General features: G+C 37.5%; 2 protein-coding genes across 2 annotated transcripts in view; both read left to right on the top strand.

The window, feature by feature from the left end:
* Positions 1-19,868, top strand: part of med17 (mediator complex subunit 17) — a 167,454-nt gene that overhangs the window by 72,885 nt on the left and 74,701 nt on the right. The window lies entirely within an intron of this gene.
* samsn1a (SAM domain, SH3 domain and nuclear localisation signals 1a) lies at positions 5,568-18,391 on the top strand. Its single transcript, XM_080428136.1, has 8 exons — positions 5,568-5,734; positions 7,634-7,714; positions 8,976-9,101; positions 10,806-10,917; positions 12,627-12,778; positions 13,464-13,676; positions 14,839-14,986; positions 16,945-18,391. The coding sequence occupies exons 1-8, from the start codon at positions 5,678-5,680 to the stop codon at positions 17,097-17,099; spliced, it is 1,044 nt and encodes a 347-aa protein (XP_080284262.1). The 5' UTR covers positions 5,568-5,677; the 3' UTR covers positions 17,100-18,391.

The raw sequence follows: 19,868 nt of genomic DNA, 5'->3' as shown, positions 1-19,868 counted from the left end.
CTTAAAAGGAGTACATCAACATTAGAAAACGCTTCAATTCCTCATCAACATTGCAATCAACCATCTTGGAGTCATGAGGTTAAAGGTAGAGTAAGTGATATTTTTTGGTTAAAATAAGTGTTAAGTGATAAGTGTATTCTGATTGTACTCATTGATATAGAATGTTTGTTTAGAAAAAGGAGTCTCCCTGTCTCTCCAGCTCTTTGGTAAGCAGAACATACATGTTCAGGTCGGGATACCTATTTTATCCAATCAGGAGAGAGAACTCGCACAGGATACAGATTAAACAAGTTAAATTGGAAGTGATGACACAAATAAATGAGCAGACAAAATGAACTGTTTGAACTGGAACAGTTATAAAATTGAAGCTGATAAATGGGTACTCTTTCCTGATTGGCTGATTGGCTGGTCACCCACCTGAAAAGGTATTTTCTGTTTATTAAAGAGAGGAGAGACAGGGAGACTCCTGTTACTGAACAAACACACTCTATAGCAATGAGTACTATCGCAACAATAGTGCTTAAACCTTTTAATAAAAACACTTTTTGTTCTAAACAGAAAAATATCACGTACCCTACCTTTAATGAGACAGAAGTATTGAAGAAGAAAATAGGAAAGACAAAAGCTTGAAAAGCAAAAGCAAAAAAAAAATCACACCCTGTGTGAAGTGGGCGGTGTCTTACTAGCTAATGACAATACTGAATGGAGTCAACCAATCATGTACAAAAGATAAATACATTTATTGAAACACTCTTTATGATGGACGAAACCATAACTTGAAAAAAACCAATATTTGGTTTTTTTCAAGTTATGGTTGCTTATATAGGGCTATGCACATGTGTCATGTGACACTGGCCAATCACAGTCCTTAATAGACTGTGATTGGCCAATCACAGCGCAGGATAATTCTACTAATTTCCTGGGCCCAGATCACAGCGCAGGAAAATGTACATTTTTCCAAATCTCACTTATAGGGGCGGTTTCACCGCCCAACAACAACAGCTAAACTCTTTGGGCTTATGTACGATTCACTTTCTATTAAACACTGTTTAATTACTGTTGCTAAGATAATCCTTAAAGGTCATGGCCTATTGGCCTTCACTTGACCTCCAAGACTTTAGCTTCAGAACTAAACCTCAGCTTGATAGCGAGCGGCACGTGCGCTCTGTTTACCACACAGGAGAAGAGTTAGAGCTTCACATCACACTACAGGGCAGATTGTGTTAAGATTACATTCAGGGGTCACTCAAGATTGTGATTGATTGCATGGTCTTCATAGATTCACTGCCTCAATTGGTCTCAAGAAGGATCATACTCTGATACTTGATATGAACAATGGTGTAAAGTAACTAAGTACATGTACTCAAGTACTGTACTTAAGTACACATTTGAGGATTTTTTTTACTTTACTGGAGTATTTTCAAATTTCAGTACTTTTACTTCTACTCCACAGTACATCTCAAAGGCAAATATTGTACTTCTACTCCACCACAATTATTTGAAAACTTTAGTTACTAGTTACTCTTTTGTTTTTGATTATTATTACAAAACATACATTAACCACTTCAGCCCTAAATACATTTCGGCCATTTGAAAATAGCAGATCTACAAGCTCACAATGCGTCGTGATGCGACGCATTGTGAGCTTGTAGAGCTGCTATTTTCAAAGGACTTTTTAAGAAATTGTATACATTTGAAAACTTGTGAAATGAGACATTCTGCATATTGAGCACTTTTACTTTTGTATACTTTAAGTACAGTTTGATACCAATACTTTTGTACTTTTACTCAAGTACATTTTTAATTCCTCACTTTCACTTGTAACAGTATGTCTACATTTCAGTATTGATACTTTTACTTTTTCCACCACTGCCTCACAGCGTGGTGAAGTGGTTAAAACCCCAGCCAAAGAAACATGAATAAATCCCCATTGGCCTATAGATGAAAGCCTGGTAGATTATTCTCTGCTGTGACTTCCTTATTGTCTCAATATAGACACACACACACAAATGGGAATCGACTCTTTTTCTTCATACATGGCTGTTTCAATTAACCTATTTAGACCAGGAAAGAATCAGTGTAATTTTTGTACAAGCTCATAGCGCGGCACCGAGCGCTATGAGCTTGTAGATCTGCTGTTTTGTGAAAAATCATGAAACTTTGTGCAAATGTTTGAATGTATATTTTTTAAAGCGAACATTTGTAACTCAAATGCCCTTTGCTTCTGGGGATTCCATAAATGTCTTCGAAATCCTAACTGCTATAATCAGAGGATCTCAAACCTTTTCATGTCAAGGACCCCCAAAATGATGTATTTGGCCGCGGACCCCCATCTCAAAATATGTTGTTCCAGGGACCTCCCAGAAGCAAAGATTTGAGTTACAAATGTTCCCTTTAGTAAATATATATATTCAAAGATTTGCACACATTTTCACGATTTTTCAAAAATAGCAGATCTACAAGCTCATAGTATGAGCTTGTAGATCAAGTGGTTACAGAGATGCGTTCCCGGTTTGAATGGATTAAGGACCTTGCCAATTCACAAACATGAATCTGAAACCATGAAGTGAACCAGTGTGACTTAAAAATAGACTTTAATGTGTTTGACTGACAATGTCCCCTTGTAACCTGCTTTCAGATTCTATTATTGGAGATCTATTGAAAATGGTTGAAGATTCAGGCTAAACCTTCACAAAACCCTCTCTAAGACAATCAATCCCCTAGTCCCCCCACAGTCTGAAGTAATAGATTAGAAGAGCTAATCCTGGATTGAGGCGAGTTTAGTTTACAGTTGATTGAAAGCAGTGGGATTAACACAGTAAAGTCCATAGTTTTAATTTAACTCTTTGAGTGTACACATTTGGTTACATTTATACAATCTCAGAGTGAAATTAACACAGGATTTCACTGTGTTGGCCATATTGTCCCTAGAGTTCTCTTCTCTACCACTGGCTGTCTGAAAGTCCTTATATTTAGACAGCGGCAATAGGTAGACACAGCGGCAAATCCCTGCACACGTCAGTGGAAAGTACATTTACTCAAGTACTGTAATTAAGTACAATATTGAGGTATATTTACTTTACTTACTTCAGTATTTCCGATTTTGAGTACTTTTACTTCTACTTCTATATATTGTACTTTTTTACTCCTCTACAATTTTTGGTACATTTTTGTTACTTTGATTTAAATTATTATATTACAAAACATTACGCTTTGTAAAACACTTTAGTATTTTTATATTGTGGTATTGCTACTTTTACTTATAACATATCTGAGTACTTTTTCCACCAGTGCAATGCATGCATATAGGATTGTGACCAGTGGTGGAAAAAGTACTCACATTTTGTACTTAACAATGTAGAAATACTCAGTTACGAGTAAAGGTACCAGTATTCAAAATGCACTTGAGTAAAAGAACAAAAGTATTGGCAATAAAATATACTTAAGTACTAAGTACTAAGTAAAAGTAGCCTACTGCCCTGCCAAGCCAAGTGCAGTAACTACGTTTTTGGATACACCCACTTATTTGTGTATCCCAAAGGTCAAATTAGCCTTCGTGATTTGGGGGGATGAACAATTACCTCAAGAACAGATGTACATTTATTGTAATATCACTTATATGCCGATATCTCATTTGGCTGACCAGCTGAATCACTTTTAAACCCATGTTTCAGTGATTTTTACTGCACTTTGGCTTGGCAGGGCAACTCATTATGCACAATGTCCCATTTCACAAGTTATATGTACAAAATCCTTTGCAAATAGCAGATCTACAAGCTATACAAAACAACACGTTGTGCTTGTAGATCAGATATTTTCAAATGGCCAAAGTATTTATATAGGTCTGAAGTGGTTATGGTATGTTTATTGTTAAAATAATCAAATTCTACAAAGTAACTAGTAAATAAGGTTTAAAGATAATTGTAGTGGAGTAAAAGTAAAACATTTTCCTCTGAGATGTAGTGGAGTAGAAGTAAAAGTATTATGTACAATACTTGAGTACATGTACTTAGTAACTTTCCACCACTGATTTTGACAAGGTTGTAGATAATGGAGGGGGATGGGACGGGGGACGGGGGACGGGGGACTTCACCACAACACCAATGGCCACTTTGAGCAGTTTTATTAGCAAGGAAACACTGAGAAAGCATTGAGAAAACAATCAGGTGTTATACTGTAGGTTCTGTAATAACAACTGTTGCGATGCAACGCGTTGTGAGCTTGTAGATCGGCTATTTTCAAATAGCCTATGCATTAAATAGGGCTAAAGTGGTTAATGTATGTTTTATAATCTCATAATGTAATCTACAAAGGAACTAGTAACTAAAGTTTTCAAATAATTGTAGTGGAGTAAAAGTACAATATTTGTCTCTGAGATGCAGTGGAGTAGAAGTAAAAGTACTGAACATTTAAAATACTCCAGTAAAGTAAAGATTCCTCAACTTTGTACTTAAGTACATTACTTAAGTTACTTTACATGGAAGGCCCACCGCTATATGCCGAGGCCATAGTCACTGCCCTATATAGCCAGAATACTGACGCCTGATACGAGAAACATTCTCCTTGCGTTCATAAAACCTTATAACTTGTCGTCTTGCTGTCTGGGTCTGAAGCTTATCTACAGAGGAATAGCTGCTTGACCTTGCTGTATGAGCCTGCTGCTTAATAAGTACACTGAGGGTGTACTAAACTCATAAGACATATTATCACTTATCAGACTCATTTACTTCCCTTGCTAGGACATTACATTCAGACACATCAGCATACAGTCATATATATATTAATAACTGAAGTAAGTTGAATACTACATTTATAATAAATCAATAATCGATAAATCAGTTGCCTAAAAGGAATATACATTCTATTTACGTTACAACAACAAACAACCAGGCACTAAAATCTCAAAATAACATCACTGAAAAAATGTTCTTTGCACTATGTTGAAATAATAGATAATCCGGAAACTATTTCAACACAGCTAAATTGCCACTTTGCTGTGTTGTTCCTCTCTTCCTCTGTTGGCCTGTCATAGCAGTCAACAGCTACTTCCTCAATAGCACATGCTCACCCCCCACATTAAGAAATGAGAGAAAAAGGAAGCAGGCCAGCATCATTTACCATAATGGCATCCCACTTGCTAATAATTGGATTTTTTTTTTAACTAATTGACCGAACAAACTTAAAATCACATCAAATCACTAATTTCAACCTCGTGGTGAGGAGGATACACTGAGTGTGAGAACAAGTAAAGGTTGATAGAGCCTACAGTATAACACAAACATAGGGTTTTTGAGGCACTTCCATTACAACACAAAACCCAGCAAATTAACCACAACCGTGACAAGCCATCAGAATCTGTCACCCTAAGCCTAGCTCTACACGGAGCTGTTCCTGGTAATGACTCGATTGACGTTTTCAAAGACGGGCCACAAAACGCTCACTTAAGCACTTTTTACTTTTCCCTTTGAAAGTGCGATAACAGACAGAATGGAGAGTTGCATCACATCCTGTGCGTTTTGAGGAAGTAGCCTAGCCAGTCGACAGGCAGTCTGTCTTGGGGGTACAACAGTTAACACTGTGTTGTCACTTGTCACTTGTCACTGTCTGCAAGTAGAGCTCAGAGAAATTCAGAGCCTACAAACTGAGATTTGAGAAAAGCCTAACAGCAATAGACAAAATGTTACAGAGGACGGCCTCGAGTGTTTCAGACAAACCAAAGGGCCTCAAAGCAAAGGTAGGTGAAAAATATAATATTACAGTCTGTGTGCAAGAAATGTTAAAACCATTACAAAATAGCAGTGGTGGAAAAAGTACTCACATTTTGTACCTAAGTAAAAGTATCAATACTGCAATGTAGAAGTACTCTGTTACAAGTAAAAGTCCGGAATTCAAAATGCACTTGAGTAAAAGTACAACAGTATTGGTATCAAATAGCCGAAAAGTATATAGGGCTGAAGTGGTTAATGTATGTTTTATATAAAATCTACAAAGTAACAAGTAACTAAAGTTTTCAAATAATTGTAGTGGAGTAAAGTGCAATATTTGCCTCTGAGATTAGTGGAGTATAAGTAAAAGTACAGAAAATTGGAAATACTCCAGTAAAGTAAAAGCACCTCACAATTGTACAGTACTTAAGTACAGTACTTGAGTAAATGTACTTAGTTACTTTACACCACTGGGCAATTGTCACATTCAACTAAAACGTCTATACAAATAGATGATACTGTAGTTCAGTGCTACTCAACCCGTGGGCCGCGGGCCGCATGCGGCCCCAACGCAGCGTCTTGGCGGCCCCTCATGGTCAAGCCCAAAAAAAAAAAAAATTTAAGCACAGATTAAAAATATACATTTCCGTTCAAATATATGGGTTGCTAATTTTTTTTTCAAAAACAAACATCAATTGTTACAGGTATAATGCATAGTTTTCTATGCATTTCGGGTTTTTTGGGGGGTTTGACCCCCATTTTCTTTCGCCCGTGCGGCTTTGCCGCGCGCCCAGGATAGGTGTCCCTTATTTCAATCTCTGGGAGTTGGCAACCCTAACCTTGCCATACCTTAGCTTTTGCTGAACTGATGCCACTGGACATACACACAAAATAAACAGGTACAGTGAAAAGAATATGATAAATAAAAATGTAAATTTTCTTATAACAATAACAATGCGTAGTGTGTGTTACAAAATCGAAAAATCCAAAATAGGACCGTCATTTTTAGCTTGCGGCCCCTTGGACTTTTGGTATTTTCTGAGTGGCCCCTGAGCCATCTTAAGTTGAGTAGCCCTGCTGTAGTTCAATCAAAGAGTCCTATTCAAATGTGGTATCCAGCATTAGAAAATAAAACATGTGACTATGACAAAAAACTGCAGGGATGGCATTAAAACACAAAATGGGTAATTTTTCACTAAATATACAATATCACTAAAGTAAACTGTATGGGAACAAAATGCAAACATTTTAATTGTTTGTTAACATGTAGGCTACTGTTGAAAAGAATCCCATAATATTTCAGTGAACTATTATTGTTTTAAACCCCAGAGGACTCAGCCTCATATTTAACCAGGATTTCAAGGGATTATTCATTTATATAATTATTTTAATGTGTGGTGATGGCTCAGAGTTTTGTTAGAGATTATGACCACTTTTAGGTTCATGAAAAAAATCTAAATTGTGAATTACTAGAGAGAGATGGAGAAAAGGAGAGATGGGCACATACAGTATCAAGATATCAAGACATCAGAGAACTATTTCATAACATGAATGTCGTACAACAAGGCGTTTTTTATATTTAGCTTTTACCCAATTTCCACTTCATTATGGAATGTACACACAGGCCGGATGGATGGATTTGAGGTCATTTGAGACATGAATTGTGCAAAATACTGCTCACTACTTATAAATACTCCCTACCATCGCTGCTTGAGCTCTCTTTCTCTCTGTGTGAGCGTGTGCGTGTGCGTGCGTGTGTGTGTGTGTGTGTGTGTGTGTGTGTGTGTGTGTGTGTGTGTGTGTGTGTGTGTGTGTGTGTGTGTGTGTGTGTGTGTGTGTGTGTGTGTGTGTGTGTGTGTGTGTTGGTTCTGGGGTCACGGGGGAGGCTGACAATGTACTTGATCTCCGTCTCTAATCTCTCCCTGCAGCGCTCTACAAGCTTTGGCAGGTTCGAGGGCCTCAGACACCAGCCGTCTCCATCCAAAGTAGAAGAAAATGGATCAGCAACGGTTCGTAGCTTTATTATTATGATTGCTTTTATATGATTACTTTTGACTTTTATTATCTGGGCATGATTTTTTATTTTATTTTTTTTTCTGGGCATGCATGTTCTCTGTGCCACCTTGCTTTACATTCAGGCATTGCCCTAGATGCCCTAGCTGGTGATAGATATTCATGTTTATGTTATTGACTATCAGTGGTGTAAAGTAACTAAGTACATTTACTCAAGTACTGTACTTAAGTACACTTTTGAGGAATCTTTACTTTACTGGAGTATTTCCCATTTTCAATACTTTTACTTCTACTCCACTACATCGCAGAGGCAAATATTGTACTTTTACTACACTACAATTATTTGAAATCTTTAGTTACTAGTTACTTTGTAGATTTTGATCATTATTGCAAAACATACATTAACCACTTTATATGCATTTCGGCCATTTGAAAATAACAGATCTACAAGCTCACAATGCGTCACGATGTGACGCATTGTGAGCTTGTAGATCTGTTATTTTCAAAAGATGTGTATACATTTGAAAACTTGAAATTCTGCATAATGAGTACTTTTTCCTAAATTGCCCTATAGATGCCCTAGGCCTATAGCTTTTAGATTTTCATGTTTATGTTATTATGATTTGGAAAGAACCCCCCCCCCCCCTTTATCAATGGAAAGGAATATGCCTCCCATATACAAGATGCTCACACTTGACTTACTCCTGCCATTCAGATTTGAATAGCCTGAACTAGACTATCAACAGATATCAGTTGCATAGCTATTTTTTTAAACATACATGATTTGAACATGCCTTGTTTCATCTGTTACGATTCTATTACTCTTTGACATTACTTCTAGCAAAAACAGATGATCACAAGCATTTTGTTAATACTTTATATATATTTGATGTGAATGTAACTTTTATTTTAACCCATTAAGACCGGGAAAAGCATCTGCCATTATATATTTTAACCACTTTAACCATTATTTTATACTTATGGCTATTAAAAAAGAATCAAAACAAACAATAAACATGGAGCAAAGCTTGACATTTTAACATTTACATTTGGAAAAGTTTTTCTACCATGAATGTAGGAGCCTGTTTTCTTTCTTTCTTTTTTTTTTACCTCGCGCCTCCCTTGCAGTATCTTTGTGTCCCACGAAGTGGTAAACACTGTCTTTATGTTAAACTAACACAACACAAATGAGGGGTAGGGATTCTATTTTTATTAGGGTCAGTCAACCATATAAACAATGTGTGAATTAATTTACAGCTTGTAGAAGAGCCTGGGTGTGAGGGTTCAGACCCAAATAAATCATCGGGACTCGGGAAGAAGATGAAGGCGGCCATTTCACTGACCATGCGCAGGAAGATGGGCAAAAAACACCTGAAGGAAACTGTGAGTCACATGGCCACAACTAGACAGACAGACAGACAGACAGACAGACAGACAGACAGACAGACAGACAGACAGACAGACAGACAGACAGACAGACAGACAGACAGACAGACCAGACCAGACAGACAGACAGACAGACAGACAGACAGACAGACAGACAGACAGACAGACAGACAGACAGACCAGACAGACACCTATGGTGCAAATAGTCAAATGTACTGTATCAAATAATAAACATTTATGTAGTGCTCTACAAATGACCAATCAATGTCAAAACAATAAATGACAAGGAAAACATACCACAAATGTAGACATACACATGTAGCCTACATACACACACCCACCCACACACACACACACACACAGTGGTGGAAAGTAACTAAGTACATTTACTCAAGTGCTGTACTTAAGTACAATTTTGAGGTACTTTTACTTTACTGGAGTATTTCCAATGTTCAATACTTTTACTTCTACTCCACTACATCTCAGAGACAAATATTGTTTTTTACTCCACTACAATTATTTGAAAACTTAAGTTAATAGTTACTTTGCAGATATGAATTATTATATTATAAAACATGCATTAACCACTTCAGCCCTATTTTATACCTAGGCTATTTGAAAATAGCCGATCTACAAGCTCACAACGTGTCGCTTCGCAACACGTCGTGAGCTTGTAGATCTGCTATTTTCAAACATTTTTGCACTTTTACTTTTGGTACTTTAAATATATTTTGATGCCAATACTTTTGTACTTTTACTCAAGTAACATTTTGAACACAGGCCTTTTACTTGTAACAGAGTATTTTTATATTGTGGTATTGCTACTTTTACTTAAGTAAAATATCTGAGTACTTCTTCCACCACTGTTGGTGGAAGAAGTACTCATATCCCCATATCAGTCGTTCACTATTAGTCCACATTTGCATACACTCAACCTCAAAATCTGTCACCCTGTGCTGTTTTTCCCCAGAGGCTAATCGTCCTCTGCCATCTTTTCTAAACCCACATCCTCATAAACATTTAGCTGATATATATTACCACAATGATGGAATATTCCCCCTGTGAAACTTTCCTCCTGTCATACACAGAAGAGGTTACAACCATGTAGTAAAAGTTTGAAATATAACCCCCAAAAAAACTGTCTAATTGCGGCCCTTGCTTAAAGCTATAGTTCACCCCCAAAATGACTTATTTTCTATCAATTACACACCCCATGGAGACTTGAATTCATGGAGATTTTTTTGTTTCTGTCGCATTCCTGAGACAATAATTTGATGACCGGCGGCTCCGGTAGGAAACGCAAAGTGTCAACTTTGATTCTCCTACCGGAGACATTAGCATCTTTCCACCGGTAATCAAATTATTGTCTCAGGAATGTGACAAAAACTAAAAAGAATTCCATGAATTCAAGTCTCCATGGGGTGTGTAATTGATAGAAAATTAGCAATTTTAACCCTTTCATATTTAACAGACACAAATTGGTATTGCAAATATTCTTATTTTGGAATGAACTCCTTCACATTTAGTCACGTGAAAGGACTGACTCAGATCATATGCACCACATGCAGACGTAGGTAACTGTGACCTGCGCAACTAATTAGTTGTGCAGGTCACAGTTACCTACGTCTGCTCCGCGGAAAGGATGAGTGGTTCTAATCTGTTGTGTACTCTGCTCATTTCATGTGATTTTTCCCCTCTCAGACTGAAGACCCAGACAGCGAGGCAGCAGAGAGCGGTGCTCCAGCAGAGACCAGCTCTGCCACAAAGACCAGAGCCTCCTTAGAAAGCCTATACAGTGGCCAGAGCTCCTCCAGTAAGCATAATTATGTTCATAAGGACTCATCTCAGACCTGAGTACAAAATCATTAGCATTTTCTATGGTATTTGAAAATATCATGGACAATAATAAGCAATGTAATGAGTGCCAGTTTTTTTGTCCCTGCCATCATTTTCCTCAAACTATATTTTTACCAAGGACATGCAAAATGAGTGGTCAACAATATTACCATAAATTAAAAAAAATACCAAATTTACTAATGCATACTAGTCGAGTATACACATGATCCAGGAGAACACGTGCTGTGTTAAGAGGGAGAGTGGTTAGTCCTCATCCCTTTGAACTTTATTTTAATAATATAGTAAGTAGGAAAGCTGAGAGGTAAGGCATAGATGGAGCAATTTGTTACCCATTTCAAAAAATGCTTTAAATGTCAAGTGTATTCTGTATATTATTTCTATGGCCAACTCTGCACTTTTGTCTACTTTCTACTTCACTTTCTTAATCGTAGTGATGGCTTTGAACTTTTCAAAGCATTAAAGACAATCAGAGACTGAGAAGAATTCATCATCCACGTCATTACTCATTAAAAAGCTCGGGCTCAGACAGATTTTTTGGCAGATGTCATATAAGGATAGTTCACCCAAAGAATTTTTTTTCTATGGATTAGTCACCCCATTGAGACTTGTTTTTGTCGCATTCCTAAGCCAATCATTTGATGTCCAGCGGACCGGTAGGCAGCGGTTCCGTTAGTATTCATTGATTGAATATTTATTTATTAGGCAGAAAAGTTAAAAACAGCACAAGTACAGTTAAAAACACTTTTGTCTAAAAGGTCCGTCCAAAAAGGTCCTTGTGGTCTTGTTTCCATTATGTCCTTGGTATTCAATTCATAAACACATATAGTAGCACCAAACAGTTCAATCAGGAGACACAAAGGAGACTCTTTGTGTCTCCTACCAGAACCGCTGCCGGTCATCAAATTATTGGCTTAGGAATGCGACAAAAAAACATTTTGGGGGTGAACTATCCCTTTAATGGCAGCCACTGCTCCTAATAGCTAGATAGCATGCAGAGGACGGGATGGGTAAATGCAGAGGACAAATTCGACGTACTGTATGTGCAAATGACTGTATCAAATACCCCAACAACAACAACTAAAGGAGATACATTCATTATAATATAAAGTGACTAAATGAATGATCCTGCATTGGTAAACCTGACCTAGCCTGACATGGCCAGACTAATATCACTGCATAGATATTAGTCTGGAATCTCTGTGTGGAACCTGCATTTCCGAGGGGCAAATTTAAAAAAAAGCCTCTGGTGATACAATTTGCATACTGGGCCCTGATTGGTCCCTCACAACTTCGGAGGGAGAGAAATACAATCTCTATTGAGAGTGGCCAGACTAATCTGCCAAGGGCATTTTTTTTTTGGTTGCAATGGCAGATTCGTCTGGAACCAGGCTAAACCTGACCCATCTGTACTCCAAATGCACTTAAAGTAGCCAAAAACACACATTTCAGCACCATAGGGAATGAACAGCGGCACACACACACACACACACACACACACACACACACACACACACACACACACACACACACACACACACACACACACACACACACACACACACACACACACACACACACACACACACACACACACACACACACACACACACACTTTAAACACTACATGATGGGTGCAATCATGCTGCCTTGTGCTTGTTGGTTCAGGCGGGGTGACCAGCGTGTCGGATGGCTCCAGTCAGAGGAACAGTCTGAGACTGGAGGAGGATGGTTCGTACCACGGACAGTTCTGCTGCAGAGCCCGCGTCCACACAGACTTCTTCCCCAGTCCATACGACTCAGATTCTCTCAAGCTCAAGGTAAATGACACTCAGTGGTGGAAAGTAACTAAGTATATTTACTTAAGTACTGTACTTAAGTACAACTTTGCGGTATCTGTACTTTACTTGAGTATTTCCAACTTCCAATACTTTTACTTCTGCTCCACTGCATCTCAGAGACAAATATTATACTTTTACTCCACTACAATTATTTGAACACTTTAGTTACTAGTTGCTTTGTAGATTTTGTTTATCATTAAGAAACATACATTAACCACTTCAACCCTATATACATTTCAGCCATTTGAAAATAGCCGATCTACAAGCTCACAATGCGCTGCGATGCAACGCATTGTGAGCTTGTAGATCGGCTATTGTCAAAAGATTTTTATACATTTGAAAACTTGAAGTGGGACCTTCTGCATAATGAGTACTTTTACTTTTGGCACTTTTACTCAAGTACATTTTGAATTCCGGACTTTTACTTGTAACAGAGTATTTCTATATTGCAGTATATTGATACTTTTACTTAAGTCAAACATTTTTGTACTTTTACCACCACTTGATGACACTGAACATCAATGTCAGCTGAGGACCATAAACATATACTGGTACTCAGCTGAAACGGTGCCCTTTGCTTAGGTTGTCATATAAAACAAACAAGAGTTACGGTTATCATTCAAGGCATATTGAACATGTAACTAACACTGCCATTACCCTATAGGTTGGAGACATCATCAGCATCATCAGTAAGCCTCCCATGGGCATCTGGATTGGCATGCTGAACAACAAGGTGGGGAGCTTCAAGTTCATCTACGTGGACATCCTGGCTGAGAAGGAGAAAGAGGAGGAGACCCCAACGATCAGAGAACAGAAGCTGTGTAAGAGACCTCGTCCCAAAACCCTGATCGAGCTCCTGGAGCGACTCAATATGGAGGTGAGAACAGTACATGAATGGCATCAGAATTTGGCTTGTGTAATAATAATAATAATAATAATAATAATAATACATCAGACTTATATAGCGCTTTTCTTAGTAACCAAAGTCGCTTTACAAAACAGCTTGAAAACCATTTTATTAGGAGCAAAAAAAAAAGAAAAACTAAAAAAAGGCTAAAAACAATAGCGACTAAGAGGAAGAAAGGGAGATTTGGTATATAATACATTTGGTGTATAATAAACTACATTTAACACAACTATGTTTAGCTCTTTGTGGTCACCGGGTTTGAGCTCAGATTTGGTGGCAGCAGTGGTGGAAGAAGTAGCCTACTCAGATATTTTAAAAGTACCAATACCACAATATGAAAATACTCTGTACTAAAAAGTACTAAAATGTTTGAAAATAGCCAATCTACAAGTTCACAACACGTCGCATCGCGACACGTTGTGAGCTTGTAGATTGGCTATTTTCAAATAGCCTATGTATAGGGCTAAACTGGTTAAAGGTAGGGTAAGTGATTTCCTTTGGTTAAAATAAGTGTTAAATAGCTCTATATTCTGATAGTACTCATTGCTATAGAGTGTTTGTTCAGTAAAAGGAGTCTCCCATGTCTCTCCAGCTCTTTATTAAACAGAAAATGCATTTTCAGTGCTCTCTCCTGATTGGCTTAAATTGTGTCACCTACCTGAAAATGTACTATATTCTGTTTACTAAAGAGCTGGAGAGACCGCTGTGACCAAACAAACACTCTGTAGCAATGATTACTATCAGAATATAGTACTTTAACCTTTTTTTAACCAACACAACTTTTTTTTAACCACCAAAAACTAAAAATACCAAAAAATATCACTTACCCTACCCTTAATGTCTGTTTTATAGTATAATAATGTATATCTGCAAAGTAACTAGTACCTTAAGTTTTCAAATAATTGTAGTGGAGTAAAAGTACAATATTTGTCTCTGAGCTGTAGTGGAGTAGAAGTAAAAGTACTGACAATTGGAAAATACTCCAGTAAAGTCAAAAATACCTCAAAATTGTACTTAAGTACAGTACTTGAGTAAATGTACTTTAGTTACTTTACACCACTGGGGGTAGCAGTCAGATTCCATAGAGATGTTGTGTTGGTGCTGATGTAGACAGTGTGCTGTGTGTTTTTAGGAGTATACCTCTGCCCTGCTGCTCAACGGCTACCAGACTGTAGACGACCTGAGGCATCTGAAGGAGAAACACCTCATAGAGTTGAACGTCAACGACCCGGAGCACAGGAAAAGGCTGCTGGCTGCCGCCGACTTCCGCTGGGCAGAAGGTCAGTGAAGTAACGAGAATTACCACATGACAAAGATGTAAAGGAAGTCGACAATTACTGCTGCTATGAAAAGTGTATAATGCTGGTAGAAAGCAATGCCTGCTGCTTGCTTACTAGACTACACAGGAACACAGACACAATGCAATGCAAGTACAGTAGAAAAGGTACTCACATTTTTTACTTAAGTAAAAGTATCAATACTGCAGTATAGACATACTCTGTTACAAGTAAAAGTCCGGTAAACAAAATGACTTGAGTAAAAGTAAAAAAGTATTGGCATCAAAATATACTTAATGTACCAAAAGTGAAAGTACTCATTGTGCAGAATGTCCTGTTTCACAAGTTCAAAATGTATAAAAAAGATCTACAAGCTCACAATGCGTGGCATCGCGACGCTTTGGGAGCTTGTAGATCTGCTATTTTCAAATGGCCGAAATATATATAGGGCTGAAGTGGTTTATGTATGTGATAATAGTCTAAGTCAGCAAAGTAACTAGTAACTAAAGTTGTCAAATAATTGTAGTGGCATAAATGTACAATATTTGCCTCTGAGATGTAGTGGAGTAGTCTGTGTCCCTTTTATGCCCATATAACTCATTTTAATTCATTTCAACCATATCAAGTAAAAATAAATAAATATGGAAGTCCTGCATACGGTCTTCACTTACAGCAATAGTTTATTAGGCTACAACGTTTCGGTCTAAACGACCTTCATCAGATATCTCTTTTAGCAGGTAGAAATACTGAATGCAAAGAAAGCCTATTCAGTGATTTCCTGTAACTCGAAACTGCTTAGAGAGTTTTTAACCACAAGACAAGACTCTTGCAGAACACATATGAACGAAACCTAAGCTACTGCATTTCCTGATAAACTCAAGGAGGGTTGAATAAACAACGATTGCCACGAGACACACAGCAGTGTTTCTAGGTTGCTAAAGGGTAAAGTAATTTGATGTTTGGGTGGAAGGGAGGGACCAGACAGATGGTGCTGGATGAAGTATGACCTTGCCAAGCGTGTTAACCAGAGACATTTTAATCATGCTGAACTCCATTATGCTAGCCTAATGTCAACCTAGTTTTAGGGCCTTTTCAATCAGGTCTGACAATCACACCAGAAAGGAAAAGGTGTTCATAATCAACGACATCCACCTTGCTACCAAAGCAGGAAATGTGCTGCTCCCTTTCATCTCTCGTGACCCAAATCACCTCATCTAGATGTTAAAGTGTTATAGTTTGTAGGTGCTCACTTGTTAAGAGTAACACCCTTGGTTGTCACTGCCCTGTTGCATTGCTTGTGGGTCAAATTGTGTTCCGTAAAGAGGAAGTGCAATCATTTGGCTTTTGTCCGGAGTGACTCGACACCTCACTCAAAATGGTTTAACAGAACATATCTATCACATCTGTTGCACTACCCTAAACCAGCACTTCGTATATTGATGATGGTGCACCTTTTTTTGTTTGTAAACACAGGGCAGCCACCCTATGTTTCGTCTGTCATTTTAATATCTCTATTTTGATGTTTCTGGGATGGTGACAATGCAAATTTCCCCTTTGGGAATTAATTGTATATCATCATCATCATCATCATACCTCAAGACAACTATAAAATGCTTTTTTCAATCATGATATATACTACACCCGACATACTGTAGCCTACCTATAGTCCCTATTTCGGGCATGCCATTGGCGATTTTTTTTTTCAGTTTTCAAAGATTAAAAAAGAAAATGTAAACATTTTCAAACATTCTCAAATACATTCTAAAATAACAAGCTCCCAGCCTATCACGATGCAACACATTGTGAGCTTTCGATCAGTTAGTTTGGACAATGTCTGTGGTTAAGTGCCTCCAGTAAGCATATTCATTTCAATTCACAGTGATTCGGTTTTTTTTAACACGTCTTTTTTTATTGTGGTTGTACAACAACCATTAAATGGCCTTGTCCTGTTTACCCACCAGCTGAAGACACGACAGAGGGAAAAGACCACAGTCTACAGGAAGATGGTAGTGACTGTCCCAGAGATTCCGGATGTTTCATCCCTTCTGAATGCTCAGAAAACAGCAAGGAGGAAGGCGACCATCTTGCAGATGCTGTTGATATCTCTAGTCACTAAACACATATCTTCAACAATTTAATAGCACTTTGTAATTTTCATTTGTCACAGTGCTGTGAGACCTTTGTTGTCTCTCCTTCAGATTTCCCAAAATAGAATGTTCACATTCCTCATTTAAAATGAAGGATACAGCCAGCCACAAATGTGTGCCACATAGCCTACTGCAGGGGTGGGCTGCGTGGGCAACTTTGAGGATGGAGAGGGCCACTATATTTCCACACTCACTCCAGAGGGCCACATTGCATACTGTCGGGCAGACACCTCGTATCTCCGTATTTTAACTTTTTTCAAAAATGTATGCCGTACTTCGACATTCTGGATCACACAAAAAATAGCAGATCTACAAGCTCAAAACGCATCGCACTACGGCGTGTTTTGAGTTTGTAGATCGGCTATTTTTGCTATTTTTTTATTGGAATCCTGAATTTGGTTTTGCTATTTTTTAATTGGAATCTTGAAGAGTAAAATGTTTACTTAATTTCAAATACATTTAGTTATACTTATGTTAACTTTATGAACTTAAATACTAATACATTGGACATAAAAAAGACAATAGAATTTTAATACTAGTCATTTAAGCTACCAATATAGACTGAAGTAATTAAAGCAGGTCATGTTTGCATGTGTGGAATTGTAACAGCTGAAATCAATAAATATATCAATATTCAAATATTAACCTGCAGGCCGCATTAAGTGAAGGTGGGGGCCTGGGGCTGCATGTGGCCCCCGGGCCACCAGTTGCCCATGTATGGCCTACTGTATAGAAACATTGTCCTCAGTCCTCAGTAACAAGTGTCTACTTATAAGTATACACTGAAAATACCAAACCATCCCTTAAATATGTCACCAGGTTTTGATTGATTACCAAGTTCCATCATTATGTGGTTGACCAAGTGAGACTTTATCAATTCAATATTGTATTATATTTATTGTAATCTAAATCATTCAATGTTTTCTGCATGTGTAGCCTTTATTTAAACCATAATAATCATAGCATAACCTGTGTCGTCTTTCTGCTAGGTTTGATTTCAACCAGCAATCTGGTGACATTTTCTTTTTTTATGAATGATAAAGAATGATAGATCTCAAGCAATTTGTCTGAAAGGTTTGAAAAACAAGCCCTTGGTCAAATAGCTAATATGTTATCGGCGTTTAGGGTTTACTGTTCACAAAACATTGTGATTGTAATATTTTCTTTTGCTTGTATTGTGTGCATCCATGTCCGCCTTGTATTTTATTCCCAATGTGTTTCAACAACTTTTGTACATACAAATAAATGTAATGTAATCTTCTGTCACTCATACAATTATTAAGTATTAGTCTGGTCTCTCTGTCCAGCATTTGAATATGAAAGCAATGCCAACATACAGTCGACAGTCTACGAGAGCAGGGATATTGGACCCTAATAAAAGATTGCATCACAGAACCAATGTATCCAACAAAGTTAAACGTTTTACATGTATCTATATTCAGCAGCACTCTAACAAAAAGTCCTACTGGCAGTGTCAGCTATACTAACTATACAATATATAATAAAAAATAATAGGCCTGCATGTATGCAACATTTTGCAAGTTAACCCTGTTTATTACATTCTTATTACTAAGTCTAGATCAGTGGTTCTCAAACTTTTTTCAAGGACCAGCCAAAATGATGATATGTATTTGGACCACCATCTCAAAATATTTTGTTTCAGAGACCCCCCAGAAGCAATTTGAGTTACAAATGTTCGCTTTAAAAAACATATATTCAAAGATTTGCAAAAATTTTCACGAAAAAAAATGAAGCAGATCTACAAGCTCATAGTGTGCGCAAGAGCTTATAGATCTGCTATTTTTGAGAAGCCAAAGTATAAAATATGGATAAAGGGGTTACAATGAATGTGATGCTTTATTAACTCATTTTGCTGGGGACCCATGGGGGTCCCCGAACCCCACTTTGAGAACCAATGGTCTAGAAGAGCAAAATCTCAACATTAACAAAACATAAGTAATGTTATGCTTCCACTGTAAATAATAATAATAATAAATAATAATAATAATAATGTGAATATATTTTGAAAATACGTTTACATTATTTTAAAAAACCTAGGCAAATTAATTTTCACTCTGCGTTTGACTTGTATGCTTTAAATCCAGCCATATAAAGCAGTGGTTCTCAACCTGTGGGTCGGGATCCCCAGGGGGGTCCCCACATGATTTTTGGGGGGTCCCCAGGGCCCAGATGACAGTAAAGTGACAATTTAAGGACTTTTAAAACCGTTTTAATACATAATTTGTTTTAAATTAAAAAAAGACCATTACTGCATCAAAAGTAATCAACAAACTATCAAAACTGGTCAAACATTGGCCAAATTGTCAAATAATAATATACAGAAATATATATATTTATAATATAAATATAAAATATAATATATAAGAAAGAGGCAATAATTGTGAAAATAGTAGATCTACAAGCTCTCAACACCTTGCAGCGTGAGGCGTTGTGAGCTTGTAGATCTGCTATTTTCACAATATTTATCTGTGGAACCGAAAATGTAAAGCCTCAACTCCTACAATTCGATGATTATCAGGGTGGGCCGGTCCACAGTTCAAATATTGATTATTTTGGGGTCTCGCAGTCTGAAAAGGTTGAGAACCACAGCCATAAAGTACAGCCTATAATAATGCATTTATAAATATGCCGATATGCAAAAACAGAAACGACAAAATCATCTCTAAATTGCACGCGCGTCAGAACGACGTCGGTACTTGGTAACGCTTTGTGGGAAA

This window comes from Gymnoscopelus braueri (assembly GCF_963280865.1).
Source record: "Gymnoscopelus braueri genome assembly, chromosome: 5".
Classification (NCBI taxonomy): Eukaryota; Metazoa; Chordata; class Actinopteri; order Myctophiformes; family Myctophidae; genus Gymnoscopelus; species Gymnoscopelus braueri.
This window is presented reverse-complemented; position numbering and strand designations above follow the sequence as displayed.